At 33.6% G+C, this 18,313-nt stretch overlaps 3 protein-coding genes across 9 annotated transcripts; 1 reads left to right on the forward strand and 2 right to left on the reverse strand.

Annotated features, from left to right (window-relative positions):
- Positions 1 to 40: 40 nt before the first annotated feature.
- LOC105159680 (putative polyamine transporter At1g31830) lies at positions 41 to 6,482 on the reverse strand. Of its 7 annotated transcripts, none has more exons than XM_088881932.1 (3): positions 2,539 to 2,730; positions 2,281 to 2,402; positions 41 to 1,953 (listed from the first exon to the last, which is right to left on the reverse strand). In XM_088881932.1, the coding sequence occupies exon 3, from the start codon at positions 1,912 to 1,914 to the stop codon at positions 502 to 504; it is 1,413 nt and encodes a 470-aa protein (XP_088738058.1). In that variant the 5' UTR covers positions 1,915 to 1,953; positions 2,281 to 2,402; positions 2,539 to 2,730; the 3' UTR covers positions 41 to 501. The 7 variants fall into 7 exon arrangements, with proteins under 7 accessions (XP_088738058.1, XP_088738026.1, XP_011075143.1 ...); XM_088881900.1 differs by having other exon boundaries at positions 2,514 to 2,730; XM_011076841.3 differs by lacking the exons at positions 2,281 to 2,402; positions 2,539 to 2,730 and adding an exon at positions 6,153 to 6,482.
- Positions 6,483 to 11,250: 4,768 nt separating this feature from the next.
- Positions 11,251 to 12,803, forward strand: LOC105159708 (acyl-CoA-binding protein). Its single transcript, XM_011076882.3, has 4 exons — positions 11,251 to 11,439; positions 11,910 to 12,027; positions 12,366 to 12,428; positions 12,521 to 12,803. The coding sequence occupies exons 1-4, from the start codon at positions 11,428 to 11,430 to the stop codon at positions 12,598 to 12,600; spliced, it is 273 nt and encodes a 90-aa protein (XP_011075184.1). The 5' UTR covers positions 11,251 to 11,427; the 3' UTR covers positions 12,601 to 12,803.
- Positions 12,804 to 13,798: 995 nt separating this feature from the next.
- Positions 13,799 to 17,684, reverse strand: LOC105159690 (uncharacterized). The gene is made up of 4 exons (XM_011076853.3): positions 16,721 to 17,684; positions 14,696 to 14,754; positions 14,407 to 14,599; positions 13,799 to 14,252 (listed from the first exon to the last, which is right to left on the reverse strand). The coding sequence occupies exons 1-4, from the start codon at positions 17,426 to 17,428 to the stop codon at positions 13,896 to 13,898; spliced, it is 1,317 nt and encodes a 438-aa protein (XP_011075155.1). The 5' UTR covers positions 17,429 to 17,684; the 3' UTR covers positions 13,799 to 13,895.
- Between the last annotated feature and the right edge of the window lie 629 nt (positions 17,685 to 18,313).

Genomic DNA, 18,313 nt, shown 5'->3' on the forward strand with positions numbered 1-18,313 from the left:
ACATCAACAATGGGTTAAAATCCGTCACACCAAGCAGAAATTGTAAGAAAAACAATCTATTACATAGATACGTATGCAAACGGAAAAAAACTGGCACTTTACAGCATTCTGTTGGTCGATATTGTTCATCACCAAAGCTAAAACTAAGGGGGTTTTGAGTTAGGTTCACGTGTTGTCCCATTGATTAATCTCCTGCAGATTTCCTACTGGAACGAAGCAGCCACAAAAAGTTTTGCAAACTGTTCTCCAGTTAACCTACTTAAGTTACACACTTCATCACAAAATCCACATAACTAAGGAAAGCAGAAGAATTACCATCTGTCTGCTGTCTCTGCAAAAGTTGTTACTTTGACAAGCTATTCTTGAGAATGAACGAGTATGAAGCAGTCGAAGAAGATCATAAATTTGAAGAAGCTGAAATTATACCTCCGACCAACAACTTCCAACATCAAACGAGATCCCACACGTCAGCATCAACATTGAACAAGCCACTGGATGTTATCAGAACATCAGATTTTCATTCACATGGGCTGTGTGAATATCTGGAAGATTGGAACTTACGGAGAATCTAAGCCATCTTTTCTTCTCACAGTGAGTGAGGCACGGGTGCAGTATGAGCCCAAGCATAACTGCAACGAGACTGACAATCATGACTTTGAGCGAGGAGAAAGCCAAGACGACACAGATTAATAAGGTTGGAGGAACACACATTAGGATGGCACCAACTGTCCCAACTGGAATCTTGTAAGGCCGGGGTGCAGCAGGGGAAATAATTCTAAGCCGCACAAACGCTATAAATTCCAACATCATTCCAAAGCAATACAAGAAGTTTTCTGCAGCTACTATCTCTTGAAAGCTCAGCCACGAAAGCAGCAGCACACCAGAAGCTGAGAATAGGATCCCAACAAGAGGAGTCCCATAACGAGATCTCCTGGCAAAGAATTCAGGGAGCATTCCTCTTTCAGCCATGCCAAGAAGCTGAAATGAATCGCTGCTCATTTCAGCCACAAACATCCCCATATTTGACATAGCTGCAGCCCCCTGAATCCACCATCTCAACCACACTCCGCCAAGCAGTTTTGCTACATCCGAGAAGTAACCATCAGTCCACGAGTCACGGTGCAGGGGAATAGCCCCCGTCCCAGTCAGTAGAGGAAAGAAATACCCAAGAACGACAAGAATCAATGCATAAAACAGAGCTTTCGGAAGAGTTTTCTTTGGGTTTTGTACTTCTCCTGCCAGAGTACTTATTGAATCCCAATAATTCAGATTCCAGAAAAGAGTATTGAGATATAAATTCCAGTCCACATTATGAACATCTGCAGCTAACCATCTTTCAGGCCTCAACTTTGGGATTGAAATGAACCCCATGACAATGAAAGGAAGAATGGAGAAAATTCCAAGCAGTACAGCAACCCACCCCACAATGGTTAAACCTCTATAGTTCATGTATGTTAGGATGATCGTCAAGGCCAGAACGGCTATAACACGAGGCAAACCACCACCCAATGCAGGGATACCTGATTTTAGATAATCAAGAAACAGTACAGGGTAAAGGGCATTGTCAATTACCCCACTCAGCCATTTCATCCATCCTTGCTGGAAACCCCAGAACGGTCCCAAAGCAGAAGAAACCCAAACTACATAGCCACCATTTTCGGGAAACATTGTGCCCATCTCTGCAGTTATTAAGGCTTCTGGAACACTCCATATCAATGGGAATATCAAAAACCCAGCAAGGGCAAGAAGCGGACCAGCAGCCCTCACACTATCCTCGACACCAAATGGACCCCCTGAAACCTCATAAAATATGAGGAAAATCAGGGGTATAACTGAGACTTTTCTACCATGATTTGCTCCTGGAGAAGGAATTTCGTTGATCCCTATGTAGTCAGAACCATGGTATTGTCCCATTGCAATAGAAGTTTGCCCACTTCCTGCTCCCCTCAATTTCTGCAGTCATATTCGAATTATCAACATAACTGAATTAAACAACTCTAATACCAGGCAGTAATATGAGCACAAAATCGATCAATTCAAGATTTCATCAACAGAAATATACAGTATAAAGTGTTCACTAAACCAAACTCTTGATGAACTAAATCTGCAAGAGAAAGCTATTTATACACCAACTCTTACTATGTTAATTACCGTAAATCCTATCCCAAGTTACCCACCGACAACAACTATTCGAAAATCAAGAAACGGGTATGAAGTTCTACGACGCCCAAAACCAGAAATGAAACTAAACAGTAAAAAGTAAAATGCGAAAAGGGCAACCTTTATTCACTTAAAAGTAGTTCCGCCCAAATTCCAAAATAGCAGCACCCAGAATAAGCAAAATTCAGACACACTGGGCTGAGACAAAAAAGGAGGCTTGCGCAACTAAGTTGGGAGAAAACCTTAAAATCAAACAAAAAAGACATCAAGAACAGACTCTATTGTCAATCGAATGCCATTTCTTGAGATCTGAAAATTTACACTAAAACAAACACCAGCAGAAGGAAACAAACCCCGCACAAAGAGAGACAGACAGACCATGAAACGCAAGAGGGCCTACTATTCGGCCTTCTCACGCGGCGTAATCATCTAACTGAAGCTCCCATGAACAGAAGAGCTTATTTGTGTGTGAAAAAGTTTCACTTTACCAAATTCCAACTCGTAAGTATATTTGTATTGAATTCATTTCACTGTGTCCTAGAGGGCTCCTGTCGCACGACGAGAATCTCTCTTTACCTATTTTCTGACTATTCCACGCACGATATTCCTTTTAAAACTTGGATCTCACTCCACACGACAACACAAGAATCAAGATTCCCTGACGAGAAGGGCCCAACTGCATTTATGATGATAGGTTGAGCTGTTCCGGAGTTTGGACCCTCGAAGCTGAACTAAGAGCCCAAGAGACTCTTTCAGCTGGAAGTTGTCATCTACTTGGCCCTATGCCATATATACATCGTCTTTTTCTAGGCAATGTTTGCTAATGTTTCAACTCCAAAATACTAAAATTAATATTTTTCTATAAAATCTATACTTTTTATTAAGAAAAAGACTTTTGTAATAACTTTTATAGGTGGCAAAATATAAATTATCTAAAATACCCTTAACTCTTCTTTTTTCTTGCACAAATAATCATATTTCTTTATTGATTAACTTAACTAATATTTTCTTATTAATATACATTTTATTTTATTAATTTCAATTAGTTATTACTTTTATCTTTCACCTTTTTTATTCAAATAAATAAAAAATTTAAAGTATGCACACACATCGAGTGTACTTCAATTACTGGCAATGTCTATATTGTATATTAAGAGATGACACCTCTTTGATATATCCTGTATTTTTTGTCTTCTTTTTTTTTTCCACTCACTAATTTTCACATTTTCTCCACATCTATAAGTGGTAAAAACCATTTTTTAAATCATTATTTATTTTTAATTAATATTTCTTTCTCCAACTTCAAGTATTCTCTTCAAAATTATTTATTTTTCATCATAATTATTTCTGTATTATCATTTTTTCTACAATAATTTTGTCAATTTTTTATGCACATGCATCGAATGTACCACATCCAACTAATATTAATTAAGCGGGATAGGTATCTAGTAATTTACTTTAATAAACAAAATGTCTGTTGGCTTAAATGCCATTTCCTTTTTTAAAATTAAAAAAACTTGTTTCCTCAAACTTAGATCCATACATTTAATATATACATTTTTAAACCTTATTATAGTTTAGAAAACTATCTTTGCTTCCATTTTTCTTTATAAAACTTACTTTTAGTTATAATTACTTTTAATTTATATTCTATTTAAATTAATTAATACCATCGATATCTTAATTAAGTGAAATCATTTTTTTATAGTAATTATCTTATGTGGGTACACATATGGAGTGTGCGGATTAAAAAAAAAAATCCCTTCTAAAATTTGAAATAGGGACAATTTTAAATTGGACAAAAACAAGTACTGTTTGGTCCAAAGTTGAACCCAAGAGAGGGCATTTAGCATAAAATGCACTACCTTTTTATATGGTATTTGGACTTTGAATTTCAGTGAATCTAAAGCTAAATAGAATACTTTTTTGACTTGGGATTTATTCTTTAAGGGAAAATCCAACAGTTTGGATTCAAAATTTTCTATAGAGGATTGTGTTCGAATCTAAGTGTATGTGTGAAAAAGAAAAAAATATACATGGTATCTAAATTAAGCTTTACTAATTTTGGTAGAGTCTCATTTTCGCCAACTAAATTATTTTTTATTACATCTTATTAACGAATTGAGTGTATAATTAGGGTTGAGTTCTTTTGAATTTCTTTTTTTTTTTTTTTGGGGGGGGGTTCTTGAAGGAATATGACAACTCGAAAGCAAAAAGCCAAAAAAAAAAAAAAATCAAACTTTAAGATAATGGGTATTCTCACACGCTGAGTTTGTTTGACCCCATGTATTAATTAGATTGTGTTCTTGAAATGATGAGTGCCCCAAAAATTAGGGCAAGCAATTGTAAGTTGAGTTGAGTCTTGACTTTAGCAATAATCAATGGCCTCCCCATCTAAGCGTGGGAGAACATCTAATCATTTTATAATATCTCTATGCCATGTCCACGTGACATTCACCATCATATCCAATAATTCTTCATTTCAAATTATTATTTTTTATTTTATACTCTAATTTATATATATATAAATAATATCAATGAGAATATGAAAGTCATCACAAAATTCGTAATTGAATAATAATATATTTTATATATAAAGTTGTTACTATTACATCATCATTCACAATTATACAGTGATATATAATTTACTGACAATAAATATAATTATCACTGTTAAATGAATAAAATTATATACTGACGTTCAAAAAAGAATATTATTTAATATATATAATTACTGATAATTCTAATATTACCACTCAACAATTTATTATTATTAAATAATAAATATAAAAGATCCGAACCCACAATTGATATATAAAAATACATGGTTTAATAATTAAAATATAATCCCTTTTTTTGCTTGGTATATAATTTAGTGGCACAATGATTGGGAAAAACAAGAACGGGGCCTTCTTGTCAATGGATACTTAGTACAATGAACCTTCTACCAATCTATATGTTGGAAATGGAGGCATTATGATCATGACCCTATTTTTCTTTATTTAATTGAAAACTAATTAACACCCACAACTTGCAATAGTGAAAGCTTCTAATAATAATGATAAAGGAAAGTTTTCATTACTACTCAAGACATTCACATGCATTCAAAAACTATAAATATGATTTTTCTGTTTTTTACACTAAAAATAACTCCTCATTTACCACATAATTGCAATGAAATTGCAAATATTTCAATTTTGACGATAAATTTTATAGACGTGATGCATATATTAAATGAAATATAGCATACGATATTAATTTATTAAAAGAAAATAGATTTTATCTATGTCTTCTTATCGGATAATTTATCAATATTTTTAATAATCATGTGATAAATATTACACATGTTATTCATATAATTAACTTACATTTTTCGAGATCCAATTCAAAGTGATATATATATATATATATATATATATATATATTGGAGTAGCAGATATTTTTCTTTTTGATAATTTCAAACTGATACTTTTGATATTCAACTATTTGTTTTGCATGTGTGATCCAATGTGGGCACCCACACCACAACATGATTGGGTGAACCTATGGGCTGCTAGCTGCTGCTTACTGCTACCAAATCCCTTGTCAAGAATTCGATAGATGGAAATATCTAAATTGATTTAAGTACGTTTGATTTAAATTAATTATATGATAAATATAATATTTTTATTATATAATTAATATATAAATAAAATATATTTATTTATTATTTATTTAATTTGATCAAACTTTATTCGATCAAAAATTTTCCTACATAGATACACTCTTTCATCTCAACCATCACCCACCACAATATCTTTATATATATAAATATATATATATATATATTTACAATGTGATTAGGGTTCTAAAAACTTCAATTTCAACCCACTAAACCCTAATTCCATATATACATATAAACATCACACTCACATTTCACGCACTAGACACAGTACCAACTCCGCATAAAACACCCAAAAAACCAGAATACATACATATATATATATATGTACCTCGTCGAGGTGATCATTGGAGCTCTGTGCTTTTGTATCAGCAACCACCGCCGCAGGCACAGCCTGTACTGTTGCATCGGCCGCCGGAATTTCGGACGCCGTCGTCGAGATACCTATGGAAGTGTGTGTTTCCGTACCTGGACTGCCGTTTAATTTCTCGACCTTGGGCACCATTGGTGTGATCAAATTAAATTAACGATGAAGTAATGCTCAAATCACAGCAGCGAAGAGAGAGAGAGAGGGAAAGTGTATCTGCAGAAGTACCCTTGACGATATATATATATATACAAAACCACTGTATCTATATTTCTTTATTTTCTTGAAGAAAGAAGAGGTTGGGGGGGGGGGGTTTGGTGTAAAAGATATGTGGAGGCTGATCACTTTTGATTACTATTATAGATATTATTATTTATTTTAATTTGTAGTATGTCAAAGTTTGTTTGCGTTCTAATAAAAATAAAATAATATTATTACTGAAGTATAGTAATTTTTCATGCCTGAAAAAAAAATATATTAACTGTTGTAATAGAACTTTATTACGTCATCCACATGTATGGTTTTATTAGCTAATTTTATGATAAATTTTAATCCACATTGGATTTGATCGGATTTAAATTAATTATATAATGACAAGTAATATAAATATTTATCGTATGATTGGTGTTAGGTTAATAAAAAGTAATCTATCACATGATAAATATAACACACTTACTCTCAATTGATATGATTCAACTGTACTTATTCACCTATGACTTTTTTAATTTTATGCTATTTTGGATAATTTGTTATCAGTATCAGTAAACTAAATACTATATACGTATTGGTGTGACACCATTGCGTAACAACAAAATAAAATAATTTTTATCTGACCGTAATCATATACGCTGATTTAGATGTATTGATATTATTTTACCCTTTTCGAGACGGCCCAATTTATTTATCTGTTATGGTAGAATTAACATAATATATTTTTTTTCAATTTTTTGCCGTCCTTAATCATTCTTTATCCATTAGCAAAGCATAAATCGACTCTATCTCATACCACATCAACAGGTGGCAATGAATCGCTAGATCATACATGATAATCATTTTGCAAGAATTGTTAATTACATAAACACCTCTTGCTTTTTTATAAAATTACAGCTATACCTTATGAGGTTATAGTTATAATTATAACTACCCCTGTTCAAATGCAGAACTTACAGAAACACCCCTCAGCAAGTGTAGTTGTAATTCTGTACAACACAGGGGGTATTTGTGTAATCTGACCTAATTTCAGGGGGGCGAAAATGTAAATTACCCTATAATTTAATAAATCTATTGCAAATGGACGATGCAGAATTTGCAGCGAAATCGTCTAGCAGATATGGTTGAGATCGCATGACTTGGGTCAAGTTCCATCAAAACTTATAGAGTATGTTTGGTTTTGATTTTAGATGGGCCAAAATATAGAGTATGTTTGGTTTGCTTAGTTTTGTAAGTTTTGAATATATTTTTTATTATCTTAAAATAGTTTTAATTACTTTTTCCAAAAAATAATATTTATTTTAAATCACTCACAACTAAATAAATTATATATATTTTTATACATATGTATATAAATATATATTAAAAATACACGATTTGACAATGAACAGTACTTTTTGTCTCCCCACTACCCAACATCAAACATACCATACTTATTTTATATTATCTCTAAAAACAAATCCAAACATACACAATATCTCTAACTTATTTTTATTTATCTTTGTTTTTCTCTCTCTATCTCCACAAAATACCCTAAAACAAGTTAAAAACAAAACCAAACATTATGATAGTGCTTGTTTTACTTTATGTGAGTTTATTATAATATTACTGCTATTTAATATATTGATCGAATCGATATATGAATGGGATGCGAATTTATTGAAAGAGGTGATAAAAGGAAAGTGGAGAGGAGGGGGGAAAGGTAGTGGGAAATGGTTGATTAAAGGGATCGGCTGGGTAATGAATTCACATGTGTTCATTAAAGAAGAAAGCAATACACAAAAAAGAAATTCACAAAGCAAAGCACGCGTGTGTTGATTTTCATTATACTCCAAAATTAAAATAAATAATTTAAAAAAAAAAAAAAGAAAGAAAGAAAATGACATCTTCATTATTACTGTTACTTTCATAATTTCAAAACGGGTCTTGACTTTCATGACCCGTTGAAATGCATACTCAATGTCTGTGTACAAATATAATAATATTTTTATTTAATTAATTCAATTTAATTGAGTAAAATAAAATAAAGAGAATAAATAAATGAAAAAAATTCGATATATAAACAAGAATGTAGATTAGTGAAATAATAATTTGAAAGAAAATAAATAAATAAATAAATTTTAAAATAAAAATTTCAGACCAAAAATCATAAGACACCAAAACTACCTTCTTCAATTATATATAGTATAGATTTTTTTTTAACTAGTCGTCGTGATGCACCTTTTTTTGCATGAATACAATAAATAATTTTTTATATTTTAAAATATATTATAAATAATATAAAATATATTAATTAGTCAGGTAAATTGATGTCAATTTAAAAAAATTTAAATAAATTAGTTATTTTATCAATCGAGTGTTATTTTTGGGATCATAAAAAATTAATGCCGTAGGGTCAAAATCACTATTTTGTGTCTAAAGCATCTTTTTTTATTTATTTATAATAGTATAAATAAAAAATAGTTTTCTTTTCAATTAAAACATAGGCACACAAAGAAAAAGGATGTTTGACCAATAAATTACTGAATTTTAATTAATTAAACACCTTTTTCACATGGCTATAATATTTGATCAGCTTATGTTTGTTCATAGGGGGAATCTTGAAATTATATTTTTAGAAGGAATAAATGAACGCAACCCCTTGTGAAATGAGTAAGTTATACCTTTATGAAAAAATAAATAGTAATTTATCTCCTTGTATTTTTTAAAATACAACAATTTACCCCCTTATGATTTTTAAAATGAAACAATCTACCTCCCTGTATAAGGATGTAAATTGCTTCATTTTAAAAAGTACACGGGGTAAGTTGCTATAAGGGGGTCAAATGATTTCAGGCGTTGGATTAACGAATTTAAATTTGAGAAAAAAATTTAAAAAATAATAATTTTAACTAATTTTTAAATTCATATAATATGAGTAAAAATAGCTCAAAATGATAATCGAGTGATTTTAGATAATTTGAAACATCGAATTATCTAAATAATCATAGTGGATTCTTTTTATTTTTTTTAATAGAAACAATAATTAAGACAAATATCTGTACGTCTCGTAGAATTCGAACACATAACTTCAAACTTGTTTATGAAATTTCACCCTTACCAACTAATGGGCTATGACATCAATGGTAGTATAGTTGGACTTGAAATCATTAGCTTCATATACATTGATACTAACACACTGTCAGATAATTTGATAGTAAATGGATTGAAAATCTATCAAAATACAGTAAAATATAACTGAAAATTGAAATTGAAAATTTTGAACTCTTTTGTAACATAAAATTATCCAAACAAATACAGTAAAAGTTTATTACAGACTTGAAATTTTTGACATAGCCGCAAGTACGGTACGCCGTCTCTGTGTGCATATAATAAATAATAATTTATATTTTAAAATATATTATTAATAGAAAATTATATGTATAAACCAATACATCATATTTTTAAAAAGTCGAAATAAAAAAGAAAGAAAGCAACAACAAAAAAAAGAAAATCAACTTAGGAGTATTATTGGTATGACAATAAAATTAGTATTGAAGTGTCATAACTGCCATTTGTAAGAGAAAAAAAAAAAACAAAAGACTTTCTTTTTATACAGTATAGATTAAATCCATTATTCCAAACAACACATATAGACTGTGCAAAGCAGTCCAATTTCAAAGATTAGTCAACAAGAGTTGGGCCTTAAAGTCCTCTAAAGAACTTGGGCCTCTAGGAAGTACCCCCAATACACTAACTGAAAGGCCTGCTGCACATTTGGGTTAGTCCGATTTGATTACTGATCGTGCTAATAAGATTCTGGTTCAGTTGGCGAAATTGAAGTCTCATAATCAAAAGATTGCATAGGGGTAAAAAGATCCAAAAATCTAACAGAGGACTAAAAGTAAGCAATTTCGTAAGTTACTGGACCTAAACAAAAATAGACATAATTATCGGACTAAAATAATACTTTTCCCTAATTGAACACGAATTCAATTAGAACAGTATGATATTTTCACATATATTATACTATATTTTTGCTAATTGAATCAAATAGTTAAAATTAAATTTCTATCTCCAACAATGAAAATTTTCAATTTTAAAAATCTCACACCATTTAAAATAAAAATTTAATAACACCAACATTCAGTTTACTTTGAAGGACACTTTAGTTATTTTCATCAAAGTTATGTACAGGTATTATCAGCAGAAATGATAAAAAATTGGTCAAAATTATGTTCATAAGTAATAGAGTAAATAAAAATAATATTTATATTCTTTTGTCCGCACAATTTTGGGCGGAATCAAAATTGGGCTGTGGAGGGATTTCATATACATTCAATTTTACTTCTACTGCATCTATTCTCCTTAACCAATCACCAAACTTATTCTTATACACCCGTTTTTACTTTCAGTTTTCTTATACACCCATTTTTCGCCCCAACCAAACAAAGTAAGATGGTAAAAGGAATTGGCATTTAAAGTATGCGATCGAAAAAGGAAATGGTAAATTACAATGGGAACCCCTAAAGTTTGTCGTAATTATAATTAACTCCTCGTGTTTAAAGATTACAAAATCTTCTCTAGAAATAACGATAATTCAACAAATATCCCTTACAATGAGTTATCACGAGCGGGTATTTGTTAGATGATCGATAATACTTAAAATTATTTATAATTTTTCAAATAATAAAAGAATAAGTGTAAATAACAAGCAAACCTCATGCAGCTTGTTGTAATTTACCCACAATGGAACAAAAGGTAGGGTGGAGAATGTACTAAGTGATAAGTAGGGGGACTAGATTTGCAATATGCAGTGGAAAAACCGGTATGTCTACTCCACCTATACGTTATCAGTAACGAATATACTCTCTACACGTATCGAATGCTTCCCAGCACTCAACTAAAAATTTGCATCGAAAACTCCGTCACTCACTGCCAATCGATTCATATATAAACCATCACTCACACGGATACTTGTTGCTATCACTACTGACAGCAAAGCAGAACAAGAAATCTCTCTGACTGCACGAAGAACCGAGAAGCAAAGATGGGATTGAAGGTATGATGCTGTAAAACCGAGTGACTTTGTTGCTGAAACTTGAGTGACTGCTGTTTTTGTTTATTTTTTATTTTTTGTGAATTGTTTGCTGATATGATTGGTTGATTTAATTTTAGATTATGTAGTGGAATTGGATTAGGGATTTGTATTTGATGTATGATAAATGATTGTTGGAAGTGCAGTGGAATCAGGTCTTTAATTGAGATCTATGGGATTTGTGGAGTCGATAGGGTGAATTGCACTACTTTGTTGTTCAATCGGTGCTGAATTTGCCTGTACTAGTGACTGCAGCAAAAGCGTGTGGTGGATTTTGAGTATGTTACAGTCCCGTGCTTGAGATTCATGGAGGAATCGTGTTATTGTGAAAATATTGCTTGGTTTTACTGTTATATTGCTTTCAACATAGAGATTTGTGTGATCTGGAAAAGTTACAATCCATTTGCTGAATTTGAAGTGTAATATGGATGCAGGAAGAGTTTGAGGAGTATGCTGAGAAAGCCAAGACCTTGCCTGAGAATACCACCAATGAGAACAAACTAATTCTCTATGGACTGTTCAAGCAAGCCACAGTTGGAAATGTTAACACAAGTTAGTGATTCAACTTTAACAGTTTGCATCACATTTTCTTTGTAATTGCCCAGAAGTCAGAGTTCTTGAGGTTTCTTTGGTATATTACAAAATAGCTTTTAATTATGGAGAATTACGTCAACACACTAGCAGTCATGTTTTATATTACAGACTTGCATCGTTTCCGCATGCAGGAAAATTTGCAAAGTGAAACATGACTACATGGGGTGCATTGTAATTCGATGAACTTTTGTACAAAGTCTGAATCTTGGGGGGTTTATATAAATATACCCTAGAATGATTCACAGTTTTGCTCTGTGTGCCGGTTCAAATTAGGTTTACTTTGTGTCGATCTGCAGGCCGTCCTGGTATCTTTAACATGAGGGATAGAGCAAAGTGGGATGCTTGGAAGACTGTTGAAGGTATTTGATGAAAAGCTCTTGAGCTTGTCCGCACAATAATCTAATAACTCCCATCTTAATTCTTGACCACCTTGTTGTACCACTTATGGCAGGAAAATCCCAGGAGGAAGCGATGAGCGATTATATCACTAAGGTGAAGCAGTTGCTGGAAGAAGCTTCTGCTTCAAGCTGATTGCAACTTCAATTTAATTATCATTAGTGAGTGACTTGCTTGTACCAGAAGTTTGAAACAAAAAAATGCGACAACCTATGATCTGTGTGGTTTTTAATTTTTATAGTCTGCGTGTTTTGGCTGTTCCTTTATGCTTGAATTCAACGGGGTTGTATCGTTCTAGAATACTACAATTATGATGGTTATGTTCTGTTTTCAGGTCATTTTGATATTAACTGGTAATATCCAAACGGAGTCAGTGTTTCCAATTGCTGCATTCTTACAATGGTGAATCAAGATTGAGTATATGTTGATTCTCCTACTACTTGTATTGTTTGGACGATTGATGAATTTCAAGTCAAGTCTAGTCAAATTGACCATATTTGGTTTAGCATTACAATATAGGCAAGATAGATTTTAAAAAATCATAAAGCAAAAGTGTTTTTAGATGCTTACTTCTGCATCTTTAGAAGTCGCACAGGCGTTTTATCCCCATGAAGGCATGAACACTCTCTCAAAAGCGATTCCCCCCTTGAGACACTCATGATTTTCAACCCGTTGGATATTTCAGAAATGGGCTCCTAAACCGACTGTGGAATTAAAGTCCAATTGGATTGGATAGAGTTTGGTTGGACATAAATTATTATATGACAAATACAATATACTTGCAATGTAATTGATGAATAAATTAAGAAAAGTCGCAAATTGTAAAACAAGTATAACAGTTGCTAATCGATTGGTTTGATTAAATCAAAATTAATTTGAGTAAGAATTTTTTAAGAGCTATGGTCCCCCAATGCCAAGAGAACGACAGATTTCAAAGGAAGGGTTATCCACAGAGTTCAGGACCACCAACCTTCACATAGCTATCACAACTTGGGAAACCGTTGAAAGCTTCCAACGCACATGGCCAGAGAAACCATGATAACTAAATTTTGTCCTGAATAGAGGCTTCTGTCTTCTCTTGGAATTTGATGTTATTGCCAAAAGCTGGCGATCATGAGTTATATTCATAGAAACTTCATGAGCTGGTGGAACTGGATCTCCCAACATGGTCCCCGACCAAAAGGTGGTCGAGGGACCATGAACCACAAACCATCAGACAACACTCTTGCTCGTAAAGAGCTGCAGATGGTTCAACAGTTCAAAGAACTAACTCCAAGGAAAACTGTGGTCCGCGGGCGGACCACAGTCGAGCAATATGCTATAAGCCAGATGATTTTCGAAAACTTCATCAGCATGAATATGAAAACAGCAATAGAGGGACTGTACATTTTCTTGATTGCTACTTAATCGAATAGTTGGATTGTTAATTATTACTGAACAAAGGGGTACCTCGAGACGTAATAATCCCGTGCACGAGAGGCCCCGTCTCGGGCCAATATTCCTTCGAGATCACCAATAATTCTAGCCAGCCATATCTCCAAGTTTCTCTGGATTTCTTTGAAGTTGTTTCGGATAGAGTCCAATGACCGTCTTGTGGCAAGTTTAGCTGTCTGGCCTTGGAGCTCATCCCCATTGTAACTCTTTCCTGTCTCACTTTGTAATGCCGTCAGTTTCTGGTTAGTTTCAGATGCACGTTGCTGTAGTCTAAACGCTTCAAGCAGAAACTCGGTTTGCCTTTGCGTCCGAAATTCTGAACTCACGTTGGCTTCGCAGGGATCATTGGCTTGCTTTAGGAAAAAGCCCTCATATCAGAAAATGAAGAGATTGACAGAAATGAGAGTACAATGATTCTTATGCTCAAACTGAAGTAATTGTGCTTATATGGATTCTTGAACAAGTTTGTATCAAAATGCATCAAAGGATTGAAAATAAAGTTGTTACCATTCTCCTGCAGAGGTCGTCGATTTTTCCTGCCAACGTTTGATACCTTTTGGCCTGCTTTCGCATTTGCGATGGCAGCTTGGACAGATCTGCCTTACTGATCCTTTCTAAATTCAGTAGTTCTTGCTCGAGCAATTTCAATTTTAGGGAAATTCCAGTGGAGTCACCATCTACCTTCCAAGGGGATTCCCTTCTGAACAAGAAATAGTTGTGGCCTTTGCATTATTCACAGCATGTTTAGAATCAGACAATCTGGAAAGCTGCAAATTGATACCGATATTTTACGTACCTAGATACAAAATGTTTCATATGGTAAAGTGATTCGACAGAAGAATCATACTGCATATCCTGCATGCGAAACATCCAAAATCAGCATCCATCAAGAATTCGAAACAAATGTTTGATTCGATGACACTTTTCCAGAGACTTCTCCGTAAAAGATAAGCGTTGGAGAGGAAATGTTATGATATGCGCAGGCTAACAAATAAATATATGGGTCTCATCAAGAATCCACAACCACGTTCATTTTAAGTTTTAAGCCTTTTCCAGTGCCAAGAAGTCCCATCAAAGAGATCGAGTGATATCAAACAATCGCACACTGTTTCAGAGAAAGACTTTCGAACTGATCACATAAATGGCATCTATCAACAGTATGTAGTAAAGAACATCTATGAACAGAAGCAGGCAACTATACATGAAAAATAAACGACACATTGTACCAATTTAGATGCTGACTCAAGAAAAGCCTAAATACAATGTACTTGAGATAATTCATCATAAAAATAGATCGATTGTGCTGTACCCTATCAAGGAAGTTCATTGACAGGTGCCCTTACAGGCAAGCAATGTATTATTAACTTTGAGCAGTAACAGATCAAGAATCAGTTGTCTGGCAATGATTAAACTCTCCTTCAGATTTTCCTTCACGAGAACTTCATTGGACAGAAGAGGATGCAAGGCTCCGCCAATGAGAAATATGGACGGATTCAAAAGATGCAAAGAGGATGCCCATGAAAGCGTCTGTCAGCAGGTGGTCCAAGTATCATATGAGAAGAAAAAGATAGAAAAGCTGAAGCTCAACAGCATTCAATGAGAATAGAAAAAACTTCTATGGACTCCCTTGTCATGATCTGAAGAGTTGAATAAGGACAAAGATTTTGGGAACTGAGGATAAGAGACCAGACAAAAGAGACAAAACTGTGCACTTCTTAACAAAGTTTAATGATTATGGTTTACTGCAAGAAACACCAAAACTTGAATAATTTGAATTTGAATTTGACCGCGAACTATGTTATCTTTTCTGGAATACAGCCCTTGTTGTTTCACAAAATTCAAGCCTCAGTCAAATTCAGTGAGAAAAAAGAGAATGCCGCGAAATCACAACGATAGAAGTGCAAACAAGTAAAAAGTACGTTACTGCTGTCCTATAGGATTTTCACACTGGGAAATGTCTTCACAATAATCTGAGTATAAATGCTACTAAACATATCCTTTTCAATATTTGTGACTGAGCAATTACCTACAGCTCATGGTTTGGCACATCAATTATCAATAAAAAAAGTAAAGTAAGATTAGTACATTGTGGTAAAACGCACCAACCAATGTATTACTTTAAATTGATAGAATGAATGAATACACAACGCACCGAAACATGTTTCCAGTAGACTATCCTAGTTGCATAATACTCAATTTGCAGTAAAGTAATGGTTCTTTTACCCTACCAAAAAGAGGAAAACCAAGCAGAAACTGGAAAAAGATAGCGACTCGATTAGCGGGCACAAAAGTTCACAGAAGAGGAAACCCTTTGTGTGCAGATCACATTTATGAAAATAAGAATACTTCTAGTTCTTTATGGAGTCAAATTATATAAAGACCCTAGACATTTAGGTACTATACACAGCATTTCTTGGTGGGGTCAGCCTTTAGTGTGGCATCTCCATGGCCATAATATCCTGAGCACATTATTAGTTCTTAACACTGATGAGTAATTTTAAGAAAGTTGACCACTTCAAACCTCAAGATTCAAAAGGCATACATGATGAAGTAGGAAAGGAGAATAGAAGAAAATAAAAAAAGAAACAAAAGTCCAGCCTGCATCAGAATGCAAACCTCAGCAGATCCCACAAAAATGTAAAGAGATACTCAATTTCAAGAAAACTTCGGTGCCCCTTTTGATCAAATAGACAAAGATTTTCTTGAATTTGGTTGCATATTAGGAGCTTAAAGAGAAAACAGTAAGGCCTTCCTGCAACAGCTCTAGACCCCAATATGAACACAAAACAATGAAATGGAGAAGGAATACAAGAACTTTTACCTGCCAGAGACTTGCGTTCTCAGACCAGAATTTTGAAGCAGCAGAATTCAAGAAATCTGAGCTAAACCCACTATTACTCTGACCATAAACAGACCCAATTTCATCCACCCCACCTCCAGTAAAGCACTCCTCAACACCCAAATCCGGCCCTTCTGAGACCTCAGCTTTGCCATATCTCAACCCCATATCACTGTAGCACTCCGCAACACCATCCTCCATCTCACAGTTACTTCTGCTCATAAAATTCAGTATTTCATCTCTTTCACTGATTTCCCTCTTTAAATCCTCAATATTAGCCTTCAACTCAGCTTCCACTCTTTCAAAGTCTTCAACTTTACCCTTCAAATATGCTATTTCCTCATTGCACTCATCGATCTGCTGCAGCAGCCTCTTCTCTTCCTGCTGCCAAGAATGCCTGTGGCTTGCAAAGATTTCAACAACTCTTGCATTTGCTTTTGAGTCCTCCTTCCTTCTTGAGTGGAGCTGCTTCAGCTGCTCCTCTGCTTGCATAAGCTTAAAGGAGAGAACTTTGTTCTTGTTTTGGAGTGTTGTGATTAATGGGATTGAGTTTCTTGGTAACAACCCAAGAAAGATTGTGAAACTGAGGCCTAAATATGAGGACAAGAGCTTACCATAATGCTCATCATCATCGTAGAGTCTTTGTTCTCGGGATTCATGGTTTTCCTCTTCTTGTTCTTGGGCAGCCATTACTCTGAACTTTGTCTTTGCTTTGAATTATGTCTGGATTTCCAGGGAGAGTACCTCTTTGTGGGGTGTTGGTCTTTTGGGGTAGTTGGTTTTACTGGAGTAGCTTTGGTTAAGTTGTATGTACTTGTGGGCTTTTAGGTGTTCTTTTTGGCCTCTTTTGAGTGTCTACTCTTTTTTGTTTTCTTTGCATTCAGTTTCTCTGGATGGATGACTGTTTCCTTTTTGGTTTAATTGCTGCTTTGGTCTCTCCATATTGGGGAATTTGCATTGGCAGAAAGCTCTTTGGTTCTTTTAGTTCTGCAAGCATACAATGCCACTAATGAGAGTCTAAAACTATATCAAGTGCTCAAACATAAACATTCATCATTTGAACCATGCATAATTAATTCTGTAGGGATAATTACATATACACCCTTAACCCATGATTTGTTTACATAAATAATCTATGTCTATTGCATAATTATAAAAATCACACGTAACAATTAAAAAATAATGATAATTTGTATAATGATGCTGACGTTTTTGAAGAGTGTGTATATAACTTTTTAAATAACAGGGTTGATTGTGCAAGCAATGTTGACCTTTTTTATGAGTGTATGTATAATTATCTAAAATATAATAATGATTTGTATAAAAAGACTATGAGTTAAAGAATGTAAATATTCTTTTTAACCAATTTTGGAAACATTTTCAAATGCTATTTTCTTTAATTTCTCTTGAAACGTCCATATTTGTCGTTTTATAACAATTATTTACATTTCTTTTAGTTACCAATACAAGGTTGGTTGCTCATCCCATTATACGAAGGTTTTGGGTTCGAGTCATTCATTTTTTGTTTTTATTTTTATTTTTTTGAAATATTATTAATTAAATTTAGATAAGTTG

This window comes from Sesamum indicum, linkage group LG1 (assembly GCF_026168435.1).
Source record: "Sesamum indicum cultivar Baizhima isolate 11 linkage group LG1, ASM2616843v1, whole genome shotgun sequence".
Lineage (NCBI taxonomy): Eukaryota > Viridiplantae > Streptophyta > Magnoliopsida > Lamiales > Pedaliaceae > Sesamum > Sesamum indicum.

Bases quoted from the DNA above. Each gene is read 5' to 3' on its own strand.
- LOC105159690 (XM_011076853.3), bottom strand. From the start codon at position 17,428: ATGGCTGCCCAAGAACAAGAAGAGGAAAACCATGAATCCCGAGAACAA. The intron at 14,755-16,720 runs GTAAAAGTTCTT...TTTCGCATGCAG, and splicing joins AGAACGCAAGTCTCTGGCAG to GATATGCAGTATGATTCTTC. The intron at 14,253-14,406 runs GTAACAACTTTA...TTTTTCCTAAAG, and splicing joins ACGACCTCTGCAGGAGAATG to CAAGCCAATGATCCCTGCGA.
- LOC105159708 (XM_011076882.3), top strand. The intron at 12,028-12,365 runs GTTAGTGATTCA...GTCGATCTGCAG, and splicing joins AGTTGGAAATGTTAACACAA to GCCGTCCTGGTATCTTTAAC. The intron at 12,429-12,520 runs GTATTTGATGAA...CACTTATGGCAG, and splicing joins TGCTTGGAAGACTGTTGAAG to GAAAATCCCAGGAGGAAGCG.
- LOC105159680 (XM_011076841.3), bottom strand. From the start codon at position 6,326: ATGGTGCCCAAGGTCGAGAAATTAAACGGCAGTCCAGGTACGGAAACA. The intron at 1,954-6,152 runs GTACATATATAT...ATATGACTGCAG, and splicing joins CCAATGATCACCTCGACGAG to AAATTGAGGGGAGCAGGAAG.